Here is a 19,102-nt window from a genome sequence, read left to right on the forward strand (position 1 = left end):
CGAACATATTAAATAGGAAAGGAACATATTTCATCAAACAATTATATGCCATAAACTGGCTAATCAGAAGTCTTTTATTAAGCCAGAAAGTAATTATAAAAGATATCGATATCCGATGTAAAAAAAAAGCTGAAATGAACCAGTTACAAGCAGAACTCGACGAATAACGGTGTCAAGGCGAAAGCGGTCACACTGCAAGGACATTGCTAAGTATATGTTTTATGTGTTATTAAGGTTGTGTTTTCCTGATAAATAACTGCATTGTGATACTCGATTGCTCGAATGATGGTAACTATAAGGTTGCAGCTAAAGGAATCGTATTAACCATTAGTCCTTTCTGCCAGTGCCACATATCAAACTGGAGTTCCCTGAAAATAGTGCTGGCCTTTCTCTCGGTAAACATCTTCTGGCTCCTGAAGGTGTATCCCCCGGCAGGAGATGCTGCGCAGAGGTGTCCGCCCACTCCCCAAAGTCCCGTGGCCGTAGAGTGTCCCTAGCATTCGGATATCGCCTATGCGTTGCTCCAGCCGCTTAACAACATAGACGGCTTCGTGGTCCCGAACAACTCCGCGTCTCTGGCCTTCGATAACATCGACTTGAGCTACGGCCGCTGGGACAACCAGCAGCTGTACAGGATCAAGGATTTTGCTCTTCTGGGCGAGCAGTACGTGTACTCCTCGGAGGGCAGCTTGGTGTGCCTGGCCACCCAGACTTCAGTGGAGCGCCTCAACTCGCTTCCCCAGGTGGCTGCCAATTGGCAGGGCAAGATGTCTGTGGCCCTGTTTGCAGCTGGGCCCGAGGAGTTTGTAGTCCTGCAATACTTCGTTACCTATATGCGCCTGTGCTTCGCCAACATACGCGAGAATGCCACCTTTCACTTGCTCACGCCGAGGGACTTCGACAAGCTGCCCCGAGTAACCGAACTTCCCCTTAACATGAGGGGCAAATTCGACTGCCAGTACCCGGATAGGACTCTCAAGGCCCTGCTCAAGTTCCGCTCCCTGAAGACCCTGCAGTGGCGACAGAGGAACACATATCCGCAGAATCATATGAGGAACCTGGCACGCAAGGGGTGCCAGACGAAGTACGTCTTTCTCACCGACATCGACATTGTTCCCAGCACCAACAGTGTGCCCCAGCTGAACCACTTCTTGAGAACAGCCAATTGCACGAAGAGTTGTGCCTACGTAATCCCCACATTTGAAATAGACGTTAGGGCTACGTTTCCCCGCTCCAAGAATGCGTTAGTGCGCCTGATAAGGAAAGGACTAGCTAGGCCTTTTCACGAAAAGGTCTTCATCTATAACCAGTATGCCACTAATTTCTCCAAGTACGTTTGTCAAAATAGTGTAATGAAATCTGTAGATGTAATACGTTTTCTTGTACTTCAGGTGGCTGTCCTCCAACACAAATGATACGGAAGTATCCGTCAGCCATATCGTAACGAACTTTGAATTCCTTTATGAACCCTTCTACATATCAGTGGACAACGCACCAGCGCACGACGAACGATTTCTGGGTTATGGGTTCACAAGGAACTCGCAGGTGAGTACAATTTGACCGCAGAAACCGCGCATTGCTCACCGACTTCCAACTTGCAGGTTTATGAGATGCACATTGCTGGCTATCAGTTCTACGTCCTTTCTCCTGTGTTTACCGGGCATTGGGGACTGCAGAGGAAGCAGGCCAGACCTGCTTGGCGGGAGCAACAAAATAATGCGAATCGCCGGAAGTTCGACGTTTTCAAAAGCGAAATATTCGTGCGGTACAAAAACGATCCACGCCTGCTGTTAAAGGCCAAAAAGAATCAAATCCTAGTAAAATAAATAAAATATTTCAAATTATTGAGTTGTTCATCCATCAGCCGGCGCATTACACTTTTGGTAAGCGCTGTTCCTATTGATCCGTCTTAGTGTTTTACGAAGGAACAAGGATAAACTTTAACCAAATAAAGATGGCTAATTTTAAGTAGGATATCAGATTATGAAGACTAACAAAATCCAATGGATTTGTAGGACAGTAGTTAATGTATCAAAATATATTTACACGTATTTTGATCGTGGTTTCTAGAGGTTAGGAGATCTTTGGAAGAGGTGTGAGTGGAGGAGGTCATCTGTGTGCTTTCACGCGAATTTGGCGCCCAAAGCAGAGGGCGCGAGGATGGTCCGTGTGAAGGAAAACCGTGGAGGCCGAATGCCGGAAGAGCAGAGCGCCGGCGCAGGGCTTTCGCAAGCTGCGTGCTCCCCCAAAAAGCTCACGTCGCCTTCGCAGGACAATAAAAGCTCGCTCCCTCGGCCAGCTTTCCGCAGTCTGTGGCAATCAGAAGGCCCAGTGGATTATTTATTGTGAGTGCTAAGAAAAAAAAACGAATTCATCGCAACGCGCAATGAGGCAAGGTGATTGCCTGATTCCGAGCAGCGAAGAAGTCGGGAATAGCCAGCAGAACTTGATTAATCCCCATCCGATCCGGCTGTAAGTCCGCCGCAGGTGAGTCCTTCATCCGTCGCCGTTCGACGCTCCAAGGCTGCCCAGTCGGGTCGTCCGTGTTTTCGATTTTTCGTAACGGGCAGGACACAAAGGAAAAATGCGAATAATGGGGAAAACAAGCATCGACTGACCCACCCAACCATCCATCCATCTATCCAACCATCCATCCATCCAACGAGTTGGAGCCCCCGGCTGTTGCCCAATCAGGTATCAGTTTTCCAGCGACAGAAGCATTATCCTGCGAAGGCTGCAATAGCTGTCCTTATGGCAATGATGCCATGGCCCAGGCGTTCCATCATCGCCACCACCTCGCTATCGATATCCGGCGCGAGGCCACCCTTATCAGACCACATCCTCGTGCCCCAAGGCGCATTTGTTTACCTGGCCGCCCTTCGATGTCCACTAATTGCGGTCCGAGTGTCAGCGGCGGGCTTAGGAGCAGGTTCGGAGCAGCCAATTAATATCCAATTTGTGTAATTGTGCCGCACCCACCTTCCACTTCGAGTGCGAGTGCCAATGGCATTGGGACAGTGCCCCGAAATCCACCAGGCACTTCGATGAGCACTTGAGCGTAAAAAACGCAGCTAAAATATTCATTTCTCGCCGATAATGGAAAGAGCTCACTTTCCGACCGATTTTATGACCAGCAATTCGACTTTAATGCGGGAGAAAGTGAAGTCTCGATTGAAACGGAAAGCGACTTTGAAAACTGTTTTCGAAATTCCATTTCATTACTATATATCATTTATAGGATCAATTTTTTGGGGGAAACATAACATAATGTAAAAACTTCAAGGATATGCCTCCTTTTAAGATGTCTTCGCTCAGTGTATTTTTTATGCTGATGGCCACAAAGTGGGAAGCGATTTAATCAGGGTGAGCTGTCCGTGGGAAGGGAGGAAGGAGGATGGGGAGAAAGGACATTTAAATATCGTGACCATCATCCAGAAAGTGGCGGGAGGCTAAGCCCGGGATAAGAAGTGACCTTGCTTGCGTCAATTGCACGGCAAACAGGCTGCATTCGCTAGCTAGCTTTTGGTTCTGGTTCTGGCTTGGATTTCGCATCTGGTCCTGGCAGCAGGATGGAGCAGGGGGAGTGCAACCGGGTCAGGCCATTATTTATACACGGCATTGGTCGAATATGCCTGGACAAGCTCAGTTCCACGGCCAAGTCAAGTCAAGTCAAGTTTTTAATGTCCCTGTTTACGACAGGAGCAGGGAAAAACAATTTACTGCAGGATGACACCACCACGTAACCAACTGTCCGGGCCGTAAAACTAGGAACCCAATCCCGCTCCGCTCCGCCTGTCTGCTGCGAAATTAATGAGAATGTCAAATGCGCTCTGCCATTGCTCAAAGTCAAAAGTGAAAAGTTTCGATTAAAGATTAAGCTGGCTGCCATATCGGAGCGACTCCGTGTCCCGCGTCTCATGAACAATTCATAGTCCACTTCACGGAATGCATATGCATCCGAGCAGCGAGTGGTGCCCACCCAGCGCCAACTGTTGCTGCGATGGCCGCCACTCCTTGCCTGGTTCCATAGTGCCACAAACCATAAACAGGATTAGATACTTGAGGCTTATAGATTGGTTTAAGACAATCCAACAAACAGGAAACGCTCTTTAGAATGTATGTATCTTGAGTACCAAGGAAAGGTAAAGATTCTGGGATTGAAACTTCCGAGCTCATGGAGTACAGATACATGGAGTCCTCATCCTTGCTGCTCGAATCAAACGTCTTCCAAGCGAGGATAATTCGCACACAAAATGCTTGGTATGTGTGCCTGGCAGAGATTCAGATGCCTTGCAATTGTCTGATGTTTGGATGGGATGAGTGACTGGGGGGGATGCGCCTGCACGCAATCAGCAGTTCCATGTGATTCCGCTTGCCGAGTCAACAGCGGCAATTGGCAGTTTATGGTTGGCAAATATGCCAAGTCGAATGTTTGTCGAATTATGTGGATCCCAACCCCCCCTGCCCACTGGATGGGTTATCAATCAGCAGCTGATGGGCATCGGCATGCAAATAGGCTGACTTAATTGGGATGCAGACACCCACAAGAGGCACGGGCACGGGCACATCCTCCTTCAAGGACGCCTCCATGCGAGACTTAATGAGCTTCCTCGGCGCAATAAGCATAATAATAGTTCGCCTGCACCCGAGACCGACTTTGTGCATCTCGCATCCTTAGGATGGGCATGCGAAAGTGGGTTTTGCTGCAATCTGCATAATAATGACAAAGGGGGGGTGGGGGCGTGGCCGGAGGGTGGTTACCTGGATATCCAACCACTTGTCGTGCCCTAACGAAGACACAAACAGCTCAGGTGTGTGGCTGTGACCGAAGACGATGGCGATGGCGATGGCGATCTCCTCGTGGAGAGCAGATGGATATGGAAACTGGGAACAAGGGCGTTTTGGGAATGGAAAGTGGAACGCTTTAAAATTTTAATTATTTGTTGAACGCAATCTGATGTCAAGCAATGTGCTATTTCATTGAACTATGCTGTATTCCTTTTGCTAATCATTATGTTGCATACTTTTAGACACCTTAACCTTAATCTTTGCCGTCTTCTAATTCCAGGTACCTTCTTTTGGACACCCAGGTAATTTAGGCAGTAGACTGCTCCACGTCTAAGAATAATCAAGATAATTGCATGCCACTAATCAAAAGTCGACAGGAGCTGAAAACGGAGTCCTCATTCCGTAAATCCGATGGCAAATCTGTGTTTATTACTCTTTTTATTCGTACTCAATTCACCATTTCTGAAATAGTACCGTATTGTAAAGCTGTTTCTGTCTCCCTCCCTCTCTTTCCCCGTTACCTTTCTCACTCGCTCTCTTCTGTAATTTCCGTAATCCGTGTATCTCTTCCGTACTCTTGGTGTTGTCCAGTCTGCCGCAACACCCATGCCCGTTCGAATAGCAAAGATATCGCAGTAGAAAGGTAACCTCAAGCCAGCGGGAAAAGCAAGAGGAGCAAGAGGAGCAGGAGGAGCAGGTGGAGCAGGTGGACCCGACGCCATGGCGCCCTTCAAGCTCAAGTTCCGGATGGGCAGCTCGCGCAGCACCTCGCAGGAGCACGACCCCGACCCGCAGGTGAACGAGGCGCTCCTGGGCGCCCAGAGCCAGCAGCAGAACGCGCAGCCCCTCCAGGAGGCGGTGGAGGCCAGCAGCAGCTCCAGCCTCGACCTCGCGGACTCCAGCAGTCTCGGCCAGCTGAGCAGCGAGCGCAAGCTGCTCCTGCCGCCCACCACCAGCAGCAGCACCATGCGATTGGGTAAGGACGACACAGTAGCATTCTGCACACAAAGCCATCCAGAGTGGGTATCCCGAACCAAGCAAACATCCTTTAAGTAGCAGCCTACGAGGTTGGAGCTGAAATTAGGCCTGTAGGATAACTAAATCGAATCCAGGACGAACAAGGACTCTTTTTAAGATCAAATCGTATACTTCATTTTAAAAATTCGTTAAGAACCGAGACTTTTACTATGATGTTCGTATTTCGGCAGCCTTTGTACCTCTTTTTTTTCTGTGTAGTAAGTACATCGCATGCAAAAGCACATATGTAATTGACTGGGTATATGATAGTAGTTACGGATCCTACATTTCTCCACGCACGAATATTTCCACAACTGTTGCACCTCCTTCTGTTTGGAAAAGTGAAATGGGCATTTCTACTTCGCTGTACCACTGATTTTCTAAATCCTGTTTCGCCAAACTTATTGCAGGATATCTTAACCAGAACCGCACTCCGTGCATCAACGAGTCGTTGGCGGATACGGATGCGGACACAGTGCCCACCACCCCACCGCCTTCCTACGAGCATGTTCTAGAGGAGGTAAGTCCAAGTCTGGAGCGGATCCAGCTGTCAATAGGGGAGTATGTGAGAACTGTTTCCATCCCACACAGAACACTCGGTTGTCCCAGCACCAGCGACAGTTGTCCCTGGACAGCGCCACTCCGAACCAGAACAGCCGGCGCAGCTCGGCGAACAGCTCGCGGCACAGTGCCGCCCAGCTGAGTGCCGCCTTGGAGCAGCTGGCCGGGAATGGAGGCGCCGGGGAGTACTGCAACGACCCGGACTGCAGGCAGAACCTGAACAACAACGGAGCCACCAGCCACAACGGCAACCACATCCAGAACGCGAACAACAACAACGACGGCGAGCAGATCTTCGAGGGCGTCACGGAACTGGAGCTGCGTAGCGACAACGAGGAGCAGCTGAGCATCAACGAGTTCCTGCTGGAGACGGAGATGGCGGCCTCACCGTTCCGCCGTCTGGAGGATCGCTATGCGGGTGCCGCGGGAGCGGACGAGGATCAGGGCGGCCAGTGCCAGGACGACCAGTGCGCGCAGTGCAGCGAGGAGCGGGCCAGCGGAGAGGACAGGGATGCGGCCAGCACCAGCAGTCAGGCGGCGGCGTCGTCCGGCGGTGGCCACAACTTCTACGATCCGCTGCTGAATCGGGGCAGCTACGCCAACTACAGTGAAGGTACTATCTGTTCTTCAGCACCATTCGTATTAGATATCTTAATAATATTGAATCTTAGGTGGCTCTGCGAGTTCGGGACCTGGATCGGCCAACGGCCAGATGTGCCAGGAGGCCTGCTGCAGCGGCTCCGCATCCGGATCGACTGCATCCAAGAGCGGGCGGAGCGGAAGGCGGCAGAACCAGCAAGGGCAGCCGCCCAATTGCCACACCAGCCTGCTCACGCCGGAGATGATGAGCAACAAGACGAGCAAGGAGATCTACAAGGACCTGGCCAAGCAGTGGGGCATTACCTGCAAGATGTCCGAGAGCTGTCGGTGCATGGAGTGTCAGAGTCACTACTTCGACTGCGACTACGATGATGTGAGTAGCGGCAATAGCGAAGGCATGTCAGATTCCACAGTCGTAACCCTAAATCTTTTCCAGAACGAGCACCAGAAAACGGACGGAGGATTGGGCGCTGGCACGCCCATGTTTATCAGCGAGGTGATGCACGGATCCGGGTGCAACATTTTGTAGGGGGCGACATCCGGACGCGGAATCCCCAAGGATTTGCTGAACAACTACAATTATTTATCCGTATTGTACATGTTATGATGAGGGAGACGTCGCCTCACGTACTTAGCACTGAGTGTTTGCACATTATTTTAAGGTAATGCTGCACGGACATATGTTACATAGAATCGGGGAATCGGGAGTATCACGTATGGAATTGGCCAACTGGCCAGCCGCTTTAGGGGCTTTAAAAGTGGGGGAAACGGGGAGCACTACTGTTCGGCGGTAGGAGTATATTTTTGGTGTAGCCGTAGGACTTGGGGGAATCGAATCGGAATGGACACTTGAAGTTAATTGATAGGTCATGTTACCCACCTAGCAGATGAACATCTAAATATCCTTGAGTGTGTTCTTCTTCGGTCAATATATTTCGAAATTTATATATCCCACTCTTGGCCAGCTTGGCATCCCGACTTCTTCATAGGTACTCCCCTAGCTGCTTTGCCACCAATATTTATATGTATGTATTTTTCTAAGTGTAGCGAAGAGGAGCTGAAGCTTGAGGCGGACTAGGATGAGCGGCATTCCAGTGCACTTTCCGATCAGAACTCGACGCGTTTCAAAAACAGTTTGGAGGAGTCTCTGGTGGGCGAGAGTTCCCGTAAGCCCGCAGGCACGAAAACCCGGAAAGGCCCGCTTTGAGGACACCACTAGTCAAAGTTATCCACATCAGCAAACCGTAGTATAAGCAAGTCGGCACTTTTGTGCCGTTTTAGATCCAAATCGATGGTGGTTTGGGGAAAACAGAAACTAAGTTAACTCCATCGAAATGGCGATACGAACCTAGTTACTCGAACAAACGAATATGCAAACTTAGTCTGAAGGTCAATTGGTCCTCATTTAGAGTTGTTGAATGTTCATTACTCGCTTTCCGTGTGCGCTGACGACACTTTCCGGAGATGGAGCTGGTTTCACTGGACAAATCCACTCGATTAGCACCCGAAAATCGAAGGATAGTGAAGCAAAACCGACTAAGTCTGTTAGCTGTTAGATGGAAGTAGGAAACTACAAGTAATCCACGTAGGAAAAGCGAATCGAAACCAAGTATTTTTTCCAAGTATCTAAGTAGCTGAGTAAGAGAGGAGCCCGGACTCGCATCAGCATAGAAATAATTCGACGGGATCGTGGGAAGTGTAAGGATTGTATTTCGGACTCTGGGAGGTTTTCAAAGTCGGACTCCTGTGCTTGAAAAACATATATAAATGTACGAATATACTAAACACCTCACAACCGGACTTTCACTTCCGCTTTCACTCGACTCGATCGCCGTGATCCTGCGGAAAGGGGTGTCAGGATTAAGCCTGTGGGTGCAGCCTGGACTCACGTGGGGGAAAATCTCGCCGCTGTTCTTGCACAGATTCGCATACTTGTCGGAGCTAACGACGCCCCAGTCGTCGCAGGAGGAGGTGGGATCCCCGGCCTTGTACACATAGGAGCCAGCCATGTTGTGGAAGTCGAAGTAGCAGGTCAGGAAGTGGCAGAACCTGGTGGAGCAGCGGGTTCGGGGATAACACATTCGCTACCGCAACACCAGCGTACTCACTTGAAGGATGGATGGCAGTTGGCGCCCACGGCAAGACCACATCCCATGCGCGACACGCGATCGCTGATTATGTTGGTGAAGAATTTCACCTGGAAGTCCCTGTAGCAGCGAGGGATCAGCACAAGGACGGGGCAACCACATTTTCCAGCTCACCTGTCAGGGTCGAAGGCTTGGAGGAGAGCGTCCGGATCCGGAACATGCTGGTACTCGGCGAACAACGATGTGAACGCCTTCGAATATATCTCCTTAAGGTTGAGCTTCTCCTTGGGTGTGATCAGGGCAATGGCCTCGCCGACGTGGGGGAACCGCAGAGTGGAGCGACACTCCGATGGCCTCAGGGACAAGGTGGACGCATGGTTGTGGCCCATGTAGGCCAGCTCATTGTCCCAGACGAGCTGCCGCATCCGCCTGGCCTTCGCGAACGTCTTGTTGCCCTTCGTCCTCAGTTCCCCGCCCGCAAACTTGTTCCGCAGACTGTTGAGTATGTCCAGTGCTATCTTCTGCATTCTCATGTTGTTCGGCACGGAAGCATGGAACTTGGTCGAGTTCCCGTAGACGGTGAAGTCCTTCAGATGGCACATGAAGTGCTTTTTCTTCTCCAGCACACACTTGTGCGTCTTGTTGTTGCAGTAGTTGTAGCCGGAAGCCAGTGGTAGCAGGAGCACCACAGCTAAAAAAAGCCTCCAGATCATCTTCACTTCGAATTTACACAGTGTTAAAAAGGAAAGCAGTCAGTTATATCTGATTTTAAAGGAAACGAACTGGCGATCTCCAGTACAGATGATATCTCAATATACGAACGCACTAAACCCGAGGCCCTCGAGGATCCTATTGATCCTGTGGAGAAGTAGTTGTGAGGAAGTGTGGTTGGTAAGTTGCTCGTACTTACAGGGGGGGAGAGGTTACCATTGTTATCGCACAGATTCGCAAACTCCTTGGACCTGGTGGTGCCCCAGTCGCCACAGGAAGAGGCGGGCTTGCCTGCCTTATAGACGTACGATCCGTTCACGTTGTCGTAGTCGAAGTGGCAGGTCAGGAAGTGGCAGAAGCTGAGGAGACAGGAGGACGTATCAGTTAGCCATCAGTTGCCACGATGCAGTCGCTTACTTAGAGCTGGACCCTTGGCGGCAGTTGGATCCGACGGCCATTCCACACCCCACGCGCGACACCCGATCGCTGACGATGATGGTGAAGTGGGCGGAGACGTAGTCCCTGTGTTAGCATTTCGTGGTTATCTATGTGCGCGTATGCTGCCTAACCCTTGCTCACCTGATGGGGTGGAAGCCCTGGAGCAGAGCCCCCGGATCCTGAATGTGCAGATGCTCGTCGAACATAATTTGGAACATCTTGTTCAATGCCTCGCGAACGGAGTGCTTGTACTTGGGCACCATCATGGCCAGACACTCACCCACCCTGGGAAACCGCACTGTTGAGCGGCACTTGGTGTGCTGGAAGGACACGGTGGAGGCGTGGCAGCGGGCCATGTACGCCAGCTCGCTGTCCCACAGTATCTGGCGCAGCCGCTTGGCCTGCGCGAAGGTCCTGTTCTCACTCGTCCTGAATGCGCCGCTGGCAAACTGGTTTCGAAAATTGTTGATGATCCGCAGAATCTCGGTTCGCAGTTTTGGAGTCTCCGGCACGATGGCATGGTACCGGGTGCCGCCCAGCGAAGGAATCATGTCCAGCCTGCACATGAAGTGTTGGGTATTCAGCAGGATGCACCTGTGGGTCTTGTTGTTGCAGTAGTTGTAGCCGTAAGCCATGGTCGAAATCAGCAGAATCACAGGCAGCACGGCACTCAAAATCATTTTACTGGCAATTTAAACAGTGTGGGAAACATGAAAGTTGAATGAGTTATGATGTAAAGGGAAAAGGACCTTTGATCGAATAAGGATCCTTGAATGATTAAGAATGAAACGAATTTTCAACGAGTTCGGGATATTTCAAGACCTAAGTGCGCTCTTACTCCTGCAAGAACACACGATGTACAACGATATAGTAAGCAAAGGAGTAGTCTCTCACCAGGGGGAAGATCTCGCCCGTGTTGGCGCACAGATTGGAGTACTTGATGCTGGCGATGGTTTTCCAGTCGTTGCAGCCAGTGGTAGCTTTTCCAGTCTTGTATACATAGGAGCCGTTCACGTTGGTGTAGTCGAAGTGACAGGTGAGGAAGTGACAGAAGCTGGAGGAGCAGATGATCAGGGCGAGCGCCCATTGGAAGATGACCGTCTCACCCGACTTTGCCGTCCTTTTCGCAGTTGGAACCCACAACGAAACCACAGCCCACTCGAGACACTCGATCGTTGACGATGATGGAGAAGTGTCCCACGCTGTAGTCCCTAAATCAGCAAGGAGTTATCCCAGCTCGGAGAACTTATCGGCCCGTGCTCACCTTTTGGAATCGAATCTACTGGCAAAACTGTGCGGGTCCTGAACCGTCTTGTACTCGTCGAATATCTGGCCAAAGACCATGCTCAGCAGCTCCGAAAGACTGAGCCTGTGCCCGACGGGAGGCGACAGGGCCAGGACCTCGCCGGCCAGCGGGAAGCGCAGGGTAGAGCGGCACTCGGAGTGCATGAAGGAGACGGTGGCGGCGTGGGTGCGCGCCATGTAGGCCAGCTCACTGTCCCATTGGAACGCCCTCATCCGCTTGGCGCTAGGGAACGTCTTGTTCTTGGCGGTGTCCAGTTCCCCTCCTGCCAACATGTCCCGGAAGGTGTTTAGTACGCCCAGCGTCTCCCTTCGCACCTTCAGCGTGTCCGGTATGCTGGCGTAGTACTTGGTCCGGCCTCCATAGGGCGTCAGTTCCCCCAGCCGGCACATAAAGTGCTTTCTCTGGGCCAGGTCGCACACATGGGTCCGATTGTTGCAGTAGTTGTAGCCGGCCACCATGGGCAGCAGCAGCAGCCCGGCGAGCAGCAGGATGGAGGTCATTGGGAGCAGGAACTTTAGTTCGATCAGTATTCGGGGTGAGACGGAGTAAAGTGGAATATTCCCCATTCAAACAAGGCTTGGCTATGTCAAAATTGTATTTTATTGTTATTTTTTCGTTAGGGATTTTAGGAAGAGCTGCTGCTAAATTCATTCGGTAATAGTATGCAAAGTTGTGTAATGTAATAAATGGTTTGAGCGAAGGTTGTGCCTAAATGGCCTTGCTAAAGTTCCTTGGTTTAATTTCAATCCTAGGTCGGTCTAAAGTCTAGATATATTCCTTCGGTCTGCTGGCCATGGCATGTACAGGAAGGCGTTCGGAACTCGAAACGTCAACAGAGGTGTACAAAAAATACAACAAACTATTCAACATAGCGCAATAGGTACGTGGGTATCGCTTACAAAAATATCTCGTGGCTTTCGATTCTAGCGGGATGCTTCATCAACAGGAAACAATAGTAACATTTAACAAACAAATGGCTTTGGGTGGGTGGGATGACGTGGGTGGTGGCCAGGTGGCCAGGCGGCCACTGAGTTCTCGTAAAGTGTGAATCAAAAACTTTCAGTTTACAACCCGTACCAGTTCGATTTATTATGTTGCGTTATGTATGCGTAGCTCGGTTCTTCGAATTGAAATCGCTTATGTTACGGCTATAGGTGTACAAGTACTATCTATGCAAGATCGGTATATAACTCTATGTACTCTGATTTACTGTCGGAAATACGTATTGTGAATGCAACTATTAGCATAAGGTATATATTATAGGTTGATTTCCTAGAAAACTTCCAACTTTCGACTTCCAACTTCGAATTTCGAAATTCACTCTCTTTCGCTCCTCGCGTCGTACAAATATATAAATGTCTATACGCTGTATATACTCGTATATATGTATATGTAGATGACTTATTCAGGGAGGCACGTAATTTGAAACAGAAGCGCCCTTAACAATGGGAAACAATCTAAAACTAATTAAAGCGTGTGTTTACGAGTAGGGGTAACTAATTAGAATACTTCGTATGTACAGGCTGCAGACCCATCCCGTCTGCAGCGCCATCCGCTGATCCGAGGAGCCGAATGCGGATGACAAAGGGCTGCCTGCCATCGAACGACGACTGCGATCGAGACTAGATCTTGGAGACACGCGCACAGGCTTACATTGGTCGTATAAAAAATATATGAAGCTATACACTGTTTGTATCACTAACGAGGGTTCCATTGCATCCACTGCATCCTACACGCAGGTCGAGGATGCGTGCGACACACTGGCCGCTGCCGCCGCAGCTGCAGCCGCCGAGGAGGAAGCCGCCGAGGCGGCCTCCAGGTTGAAGTCCTTGCTGCGGCAGCACATTTCGCAGATGCGCTTGGTGTCCGGATTGAGGAACGTGCAGAAGCTGCAGCTCCACTCGTTCGGACTGGTCACAATCAGCTGGGGGGAAACAGTCGGCGGCTGCTTGGGCACAGCTCCGGTGCGTTGCCTTGACGCGGTTCCCCGATTGTCCACGACGGCCGTCTTCAAGGCGGACTTGACCTTCTTAACGCCGGCACTGCTGCTATTGGGCAGAGGACTGGGTGCAGGAGCTTGCACCACCTTAGCCTCGTGTCGCCCCGTGCCGGATTTCTTATCTAGCGTGCGCGCCTTCTCTCCGTTTATGGGTTTCGTGGCCTCACGGCGCTTTTCCGCCGGGGGAGCTGTACCGTCATTCGTTATGGCCAGCGAGCCTAGGTCCAAGCTCTGCACCAGCAGGTCCTCGCGGTCACCCAGGTCCTTGGTGTAGCCCGAACGCTCGAGGTTCTTGAATACATAGTTCCAGGACTCGAAACTGCCGACGCCCTCCTGCACTTTGGGCATCAGAGGCGGCGAGCCACCGTCCAGGGCCACAAATCCGTCCAGACTGGCCGAGTCGTAACTGTTCATGTCCGAAATGGTTGTGGGTAAATCACGTTCTGTGACGGACCTCTTGGCCGGAGCCGTTCGACTAGGCCGCTCCTTCAATTCCTTGTGCATCTTGCGATTATTGTCCATGGTGTTCTGTTTAAGGAAGTAGACAACGTTAGGTACCCATTATATACGTATGAAGATGTTGTTAGAACTCACTTGCTTATCCGCTGATCGCGGATGTTTGTCAGTCGAATTAATGCCCCCCGCCTCGGCCAACGCCCGCATACGACTGCTCTTCGGAACCGGCCGTGCGTAGATGTACATATCCTGGCCGGTCGGCGGCGCTTGCGGGAGCGTGGTGGGCAGGTCGTAGCCCCCGTAGGTGGCATACATGGCTGCCGGATTCCCCCGCATGCTGGGCTGCAACTGACCCATGAGCTCGGCATACTGCGGATCGTAGTCGTGCGTCCCAAAGTCATGCTGGGACAGAAGGGCTCGCTCGTCGAAGTCAATGAGGTGGTGATCCGGCGGATAGGTGCTCTGGCGGTGCTGCATGGCGGCCAAGGCAGCAGCGGCAGCAGCAGAAGTGTTCGGCTGGCGACGATGCAAATCGCAGCTGTGGGCTGGGCCCGTCTTCCCCAGCGTGGCGTACATGTTGGTGTGCTGTCCATTGCCATAGAGGTCGGCGGGCGAGGCATACGGGGCATTCAGCTGGCTGGAGATGTTGTACGGCAGCGGATAGCGGTTTCCCGGCGCATTGTAGGCACCAGCCACGGCCGCGTAGGAGGCACTGCTGCCCATGCTCAGGCCATCCAAGCAGTCATAGGGCGCTTCGTAGACGTGCGGCAGCTGGCACTGCTGCTGGAGCTGCTGATCGAAGGAGTGGCGGTGAGGCAGATGGGCATGTGGCTCCTGGTAGTGCTCCAGGCTGCGAGAATGCGTCATCAGCGGACCAGGCAGGTGCGGTTGCTGCGGCGGATGCGCTGGGTAAGGCGGCAGATACTTACCCGCCTCGTTCAGCCCATTGGGATGCAGTGCACAAGTGCCGGAACTGCTGGGATGATGGGCAACGTTGTTGCTGCGCATGGCGCAGGCAGCTGGCGCAGCTTTCACCACATTGCTGTATGTATTCTCCTGCATCGGTGGCTGCTCCTTGCGCACCCGTTTCTCACTCAGCTGCCTGACCATCTCCTTGATGGTCGTGGACGTTCCACCCACGTAGCGCTCGCGGAACTGCAGGATGTCCTTCCAAGTGCAGCTGTATCCCGCTGCCGTAACGCCCGCGTAGATGTGCTTCATGATCTGGCACTCCACGTAGGCGGCCATTGCGTCGCGCGAAACATTCGTCACCTGATCCGGACAGATGGGACCATCGAGGACGAAGGTGTCCTCGGCAGCCCGGCGATAGCCCATGGCCAGGAAGAGCTGCTCGGCGTCCAGCAGGCGGGATTGAATGTCGTGCTGAAAGCATCCCGAGTAGGTCTGCAGAAAGGTGGATTATTCAGTTAGAAGTGGGTATTTAGTATATGTCATCATCCTATATCCACCTTAAGAGTTCGATACTCCTTTCTCCAGGGCTTCGTAAACAGGTTGTTGGCATATTGGCTGATGGTCTCGAAGGCTACGATGGCGTTCTGGGCCGAAAAGTCGGGCAGCTCGAGCACAGACCTCCGCAGGACATGCCCAGTTTCCGGCAGAAAGAACTTGCGATCGTGCTGCACCACGCAGAGGAACTCCTTCAGGCAGCCTGTAAACGCGGATCGATTAGTTCCATTTCCATTTAGAACAAAGACAAGGCGACGAACTCACCCTCCAGCTGCTTGCGCTCCTCGAGCTTCTCTATGCTCTCCTCCGTCTCGAGAAACATCCAGTGGCGTCGGAGAATCTCATCCCACAGATCGGGGATGAGGTCGTGCGGCACGAAATCTGACATCTCGGGCTAAGGACTCTCATTCAAGGCGCCTCCGGCTCCTGCAAAACAAGAACACAAGGTTACACTACGGCAAACATCTCGAGAGCCCAGGGCACGCCACCATGGCTATTGATTTTCCACAAGGGGGTGGGTGGGGATGCACTTCTCTGGCATGAATCACCAGAATCACATCCTTCCCCGCATGACGCACGCCGTCGCGGCATGCAGCAAACAAACAAATAAACAACCAACCGGGTTCGAATGGAGTAACAATAACTGGCCAGATAAGAGCAAACAATGGGGCTCCATTGGGGCCCGTCATCGATAGTGGCATTCCCGAGTCCTTATCAATTTCCTCCCAGCCAGCGGAGCACCTAAGCAACCAGTAGTTCCCGCTCGCCGACAAAAACAGTTGACAACAAAAAGCTCACCTGTGATTACGTCTACTGTGCTCCCCAAAGCAGTGGAAGCTGATTCATTGGCGGGGAGAAAAGCTGTTTTGCGGGGATTTCGTTTCCAATAAATGAAATTTTTTGTAAATAGAAATAGGAAATAGAAATCTCCAGGCCCAAAGTCGATCTATGGGATTTCGAACCAACTGGAAGCCCTTTATTATCAATCCTAGTTAGAGATCCAGAAAGATTCTGCAGCATACTTTGTTTATTTTCAAAGGCATATCTAATCTAGGGTTTATTTTTGAATAGAAAGATAGGGAATTGTATAGAAATCAACTAAATGTGGCGGCTCGTAGCTTTGCTTCGGTGAGTCATAAGGTCAGAAATGCTAATCATGTACAATTTCCAGGCTTACCTAATGTACGCGAAAATAAGTAGAGTAAATAATAATAGAGCTCACTCGCTGTGATGATAATAGATAACCCGAAAGCAAGCTCCAACCCTTTACTTTATCTGTGAGCTTTACCTGGCAGATACTACTCCCAACTGGGTATTATCTGCTCGCTGACCCGAAGGAAAGCCCACAAGTGCTCGATAGGAACCCAGAAGCCCCGCGATGGCATCGCTCGCCCTTATCTCCTCCTCCCCCCGCCAACCGGAGAACCGAGCCACTTGACTGGCTATCTCGATATTGATATCGGCTATCGTGGAGCCAGAGATCGTCCATTGGCCTTTGGCATTCGATACTGAGAGCACCGGAGAGGCACTACGTCGAGCAACCTTGGGGAGTGACTCACTTGTCGTTCGGCGCTCCAATCAGAATGCGAATGAGCAGCAAGGCGGGCGTGGAGAAAGAAGTGTGGTGCAACTGAGTAAACGGCGAAGAGAAGGAAAGGGGAATCGAATAAACGCGGTGTGCTGAGAAAGAACAAAATTTACAGTGATAAGCGTATCAAATATATCAAAACAAAAATATGCAAGGCACAAAATCCGACTTTCCTTCAGATCCTCTATAATTTATAATATACTTATGCAATAATTTCGATGCTACACATACTGACAATTTCCTATTTTGTTGCTTGGGTTCAAGTCGTACATACATACATACATACTACTAGTTAACAATACCATGCCAGAAATTGAAAAGGGAATTTAAACAGTCAGTAGAAGTTGCGCTGCCAACCGATTAATGAGCTGAGCATTACATGTATGATGTCCTGTAATAATGAATCAATTGAATATGCATGCAACTGATAGCTTTCCCAGTCCACTGCATTTTAATTAAGGTTTCCCAGCGCCGAAACAGCACACATTGTTGCTGGGAATGGGAATGGGAAGTGGGGAAAATGGGAAAGCGGGCCGAAGAAAGTGGAGCTTTCGTGGGAACCCATAAATTCAGTGGCCAAATGAAGCAAGATGATTGCAGGGCGGATTAAAATCAATAGCCAGCATGCAGGTGGAGCAAGTGGAGTGGGCCGAGTGGCAATGTAGTTACTTATTTACTATGAGTACCACAGGCACATTCGCACTCAGGTGGTGATAAATTCATGGCATTTCGGCTGCCCGTCCGTCTGCTAATTGAATTTTCAATATTTATTGCCTGGCCAGGACACATAACGTACCACCACCACCACCACCGACCGAATGCCTGCAGCCGAGTGAAAATGCCCCTCGATGGGCAGAGAATTTGTGTGCTGACATTACAATGGACGCAATATGGCAGGGATTTGAGGCGTTTATTGATTCAGGCAGCACTCCAAGCCGAAGTCGGCGAAGGCATCGATTGGCCAGGACGAGGATGGGCCATGCAACAGTTTCGAGCCAAGTGCCCTGGCCACAGATCCACACACTGGCCGTCAGGGGTGATTATGCATGTACATATAGTACATATATGAGTCTGCCTACTGGCAACCGATGGCAGGGTGCTCCCATTCTTATTTTCAGCAATGCGGCACTAAATTTAGCAAATAAAAGCTCACCCGGCTCGTTCTTTGGCAGCCAGAAAGCGAGCCACTGTCAGGGGCATCGAAGTGCGGATACCCTGTACCGACCCCCTAATAGTTCCTACACACACTTTTCACTCTGTGCACTCGTTCACCGAACATCTGGTGCTCACTTTCAAGCCTTCATGTTCACTAGCTCGCAGCAGCGCACGTGATACCCTGTAATCCGAAACCAGGAAGCATCCGCCTTGGACTTACGCAAATTCCCAGTGGTCCGCTGGTGGCTCGGCTCTCATTTTTGCATTTTCCTCCGGAAAAGTCCGCGCGCTGGAAAAGTCAACACAAGTTCACCTCTCCAAATTCGTGCGTGGGTGTGGGCGGAGGAGTGGGCGGAAGGCGGAAGGTGGTGGTAGGTGGATGGTGGGCGAGGTGTGGGTTGGTGGTGATTCGAGAGGGGGCGGTGCGTGGGTGGGTTTATTTTTAGCGCTGCTGCGACGGAAACGCGACAAGTCGGAGATTCTGCTTCCGCAATGTTGTTGTTTTCGCAGCCGTTATTATTAACAAATATTACGCTGCCCACGGGCTCTTCTTCTAGCTTGTTTGCGTTGACAAATCTCGCTGCGCTTTCACAATCACATCAAATCGGGGAAAACTCGTTTTCCCCCCTTTCTGCGCGGCTCACTCTTCGGTTCGTGAATAGTTTGTGTCCGCGGTCAATGGAAAATCTTTGTTTTTCACACGCGTTTATCACAACAGTAAATAAAATAGCAATTTAGCCAGTTTAATCAACTCGGAGAGCAGAACTTTTAACCGTGAGAAATAACCGCATACTGAAGTGGGCAAAATCTGGGAAATCGCCACGGAGGAACTCGCGGAAAATACCAAATCCATGGCGTGCAAGCTTTATTAGCAGGGGCGTAGAAGAGGGGATTTATCTGATTCATCCTCTCTATAATTTTCAACCGCT

At 50.9% G+C, this 19,102-nt stretch overlaps 6 protein-coding genes across 9 annotated transcripts; 2 read left to right on the forward strand and 4 right to left on the reverse strand.

Moving 5' to 3' along the window:
- The first annotated feature begins 282 nt into the window (after window positions 1–282).
- Window positions 283–1,844, forward strand: LOC6613024 (beta-1,4-glucuronyltransferase 1). The gene is made up of 5 exons (XM_032717141.1): window positions 283–288; window positions 345–419; window positions 498–1,330; window positions 1,392–1,545; window positions 1,602–1,844. Exons 1-5 carry the CDS (start codon window positions 283–285, stop codon window positions 1,824–1,826), a joined length of 1,293 nt encoding a protein of 430 aa, XP_032573032.1. The 3' UTR covers window positions 1,827–1,844.
- A 462-nt stretch (window positions 1,845–2,306) lies between these two features.
- Window positions 2,307–8,758, forward strand: LOC6613025 (uncharacterized protein DDB_G0283357). 2 transcript variants are annotated; one of them, XM_002037479.2, is made up of 7 exons: window positions 2,307–2,487; window positions 5,069–5,090; window positions 5,380–5,764; window positions 6,216–6,325; window positions 6,397–6,979; window positions 7,038–7,339; window positions 7,403–8,758. In XM_002037479.2, the coding sequence occupies exons 3-7, from the start codon at window positions 5,509–5,511 to the stop codon at window positions 7,493–7,495; spliced, it is 1,344 nt and encodes a 447-aa protein (XP_002037515.1). In that variant the 5' UTR covers window positions 2,307–2,487; window positions 5,069–5,090; window positions 5,380–5,508; the 3' UTR covers window positions 7,496–8,758. The 2 variants fall into 2 exon arrangements, with proteins under 2 accessions (XP_002037515.1, XP_032570728.1); XM_032714837.1 differs by having other exon boundaries at window positions 2,307–2,472.
- LOC6613026 (allergen Tab y 5.0101) lies at window positions 8,683–9,784 on the reverse strand. Of its 2 annotated transcripts, XM_032714839.1 has the most exons (4): window positions 9,228–9,784; window positions 9,075–9,173; window positions 8,856–9,015; window positions 8,736–8,805 (listed from the first exon to the last, which is right to left on the reverse strand). In XM_032714839.1, the coding sequence occupies exons 1-4, from the start codon at window positions 9,764–9,766 to the stop codon at window positions 8,782–8,784; spliced, it is 822 nt and encodes a 273-aa protein (XP_032570730.1). In that variant the 5' UTR covers window positions 9,767–9,784; the 3' UTR covers window positions 8,736–8,781. The 2 variants fall into 2 exon arrangements, with proteins under 2 accessions (XP_032570729.1, XP_032570730.1); XM_032714838.1 differs by having other exon boundaries at window positions 8,683–9,015.
- A 51-nt stretch (window positions 9,785–9,835) lies between these two features.
- On the reverse strand, window positions 9,836–11,011 carry LOC116800365 (antigen 5 like allergen Cul n 1). The gene is made up of 4 exons (XM_032714842.1): window positions 10,344–11,011; window positions 10,182–10,286; window positions 9,964–10,123; window positions 9,836–9,911 (listed from the first exon to the last, which is right to left on the reverse strand). The coding sequence occupies exons 1-4, from the start codon at window positions 10,880–10,882 to the stop codon at window positions 9,903–9,905; spliced, it is 813 nt and encodes a 270-aa protein (XP_032570733.1). The 5' UTR covers window positions 10,883–11,011; the 3' UTR covers window positions 9,836–9,902.
- On the reverse strand, window positions 10,959–12,085 carry LOC116800364 (venom allergen 3). Of its 2 annotated transcripts, XM_032714841.1 has the most exons (4): window positions 11,467–12,085; window positions 11,309–11,413; window positions 11,097–11,256; window positions 10,959–11,042 (listed from the first exon to the last, which is right to left on the reverse strand). In XM_032714841.1, the coding sequence occupies exons 1-4, from the start codon at window positions 12,072–12,074 to the stop codon at window positions 11,037–11,039; spliced, it is 879 nt and encodes a 292-aa protein (XP_032570732.1). In that variant the 5' UTR covers window positions 12,075–12,085; the 3' UTR covers window positions 10,959–11,036. The 2 variants fall into 2 exon arrangements, with proteins under 2 accessions (XP_032570732.1, XP_032570731.1); XM_032714840.1 differs by having other exon boundaries at window positions 11,030–11,256.
- A 5-nt stretch (window positions 12,086–12,090) lies between these two features.
- On the reverse strand, window positions 12,091–18,953 carry LOC6613027 (protein tamozhennic). The gene is made up of 5 exons (XM_002037481.2): window positions 18,394–18,953; window positions 15,695–15,856; window positions 15,433–15,632; window positions 14,102–15,367; window positions 12,091–14,035 (listed from the first exon to the last, which is right to left on the reverse strand). The coding sequence occupies exons 2-5, from the start codon at window positions 15,816–15,818 to the stop codon at window positions 13,238–13,240; spliced, it is 2,388 nt and encodes a 795-aa protein (XP_002037517.1). The 5' UTR covers window positions 15,819–15,856; window positions 18,394–18,953; the 3' UTR covers window positions 12,091–13,237.
- Window positions 18,954–19,102: the final 149 nt, after the last annotated feature.

This window comes from Drosophila sechellia, chromosome 2R (genome assembly GCF_004382195.2).
Source record: "Drosophila sechellia strain sech25 chromosome 2R, ASM438219v1, whole genome shotgun sequence".
Classification (NCBI taxonomy): domain Eukaryota; kingdom Metazoa; phylum Arthropoda; class Insecta; order Diptera; family Drosophilidae; genus Drosophila; species Drosophila sechellia.

Bases quoted from the DNA above. Each gene is read 5' to 3' on its own strand.
- LOC6613024 (XM_032717141.1), top strand. The intron at 420-497 runs GTGTATCCCCCG...GAGTGTCCCTAG, and splicing joins ACATCTTCTGGCTCCTGAAG to CATTCGGATATCGCCTATGC. The intron at 1,546-1,601 runs GTGAGTACAATT...TCCAACTTGCAG, and splicing joins GGTTCACAAGGAACTCGCAG to GTTTATGAGATGCACATTGC.
- LOC6613026 (XM_032714838.1), bottom strand. From the start codon at position 9,766: ATGATCTGGAGGCTTTTTTTAGCTGTGGTGCTCCTGCTACCACTGGCT. The intron at 9,174-9,227 runs GTGAGCTGGAAA...TCGCTGCTACAG, and splicing joins CAAGCCTTCGACCCTGACAG to GGACTTCCAGGTGAAATTCT. The intron at 9,016-9,074 runs GTGAGTACGCTG...CTGCTCCACCAG, and splicing joins AACTGCCATCCATCCTTCAA to GTTCTGCCACTTCCTGACCT.
- LOC6613025 (XM_002037479.2), top strand. From the start codon at position 5,509: ATGGCGCCCTTCAAGCTCAAGTTCCGGATGGGCAGCTCGCGCAGCACC. The intron at 5,765-6,215 runs GTAAGGACGACA...AACTTATTGCAG, and splicing joins CAGCAGCACCATGCGATTGG to GATATCTTAACCAGAACCGC. The intron at 6,980-7,037 runs GTACTATCTGTT...ATTGAATCTTAG, and splicing joins CTACGCCAACTACAGTGAAG to GTGGCTCTGCGAGTTCGGGA.
- LOC6613027 (XM_002037481.2), bottom strand. From the start codon at position 15,818: ATGTCAGATTTCGTGCCGCACGACCTCATCCCCGATCTGTGGGATGAG. The intron at 15,633-15,694 runs GTGAGTTCGTCG...CCGCGTTTACAG, and splicing joins GGAGCGCAAGCAGCTGGAGG to GCTGCCTGAAGGAGTTCCTC. The intron at 14,036-14,101 runs GTGAGTTCTAAC...TTCCTTAAACAG, and splicing joins CGCGATCAGCGGATAAGCAA to AACACCATGGACAATAATCG.
- LOC116800364 (XM_032714840.1), bottom strand. From the start codon at position 12,074: ATGGGGAATATTCCACTTTACTCCGTCTCACCCCGAATACTGATCGAA. The intron at 11,414-11,466 runs GTGAGCACGGGC...TTGCTGATTTAG, and splicing joins AGTAGATTCGATTCCAAAAG to GGACTACAGCGTGGGACACT. The intron at 11,257-11,308 runs GTGAGACGGTCA...CTGCTCCTCCAG, and splicing joins GAAAAGGACGGCAAAGTCGG to CTTCTGTCACTTCCTCACCT.
- LOC116800365 (XM_032714842.1), bottom strand. From the start codon at position 10,882: ATGATTTTGAGTGCCGTGCTGCCTGTGATTCTGCTGATTTCGACCATG. The intron at 10,287-10,343 runs GTGAGCAAGGGT...ATGCTAACACAG, and splicing joins CAGGGCTTCCACCCCATCAG to GGACTACGTCTCCGCCCACT. The intron at 10,124-10,181 runs GTAAGCGACTGC...CTGTCTCCTCAG, and splicing joins CGCCAAGGGTCCAGCTCTAA to CTTCTGCCACTTCCTGACCT.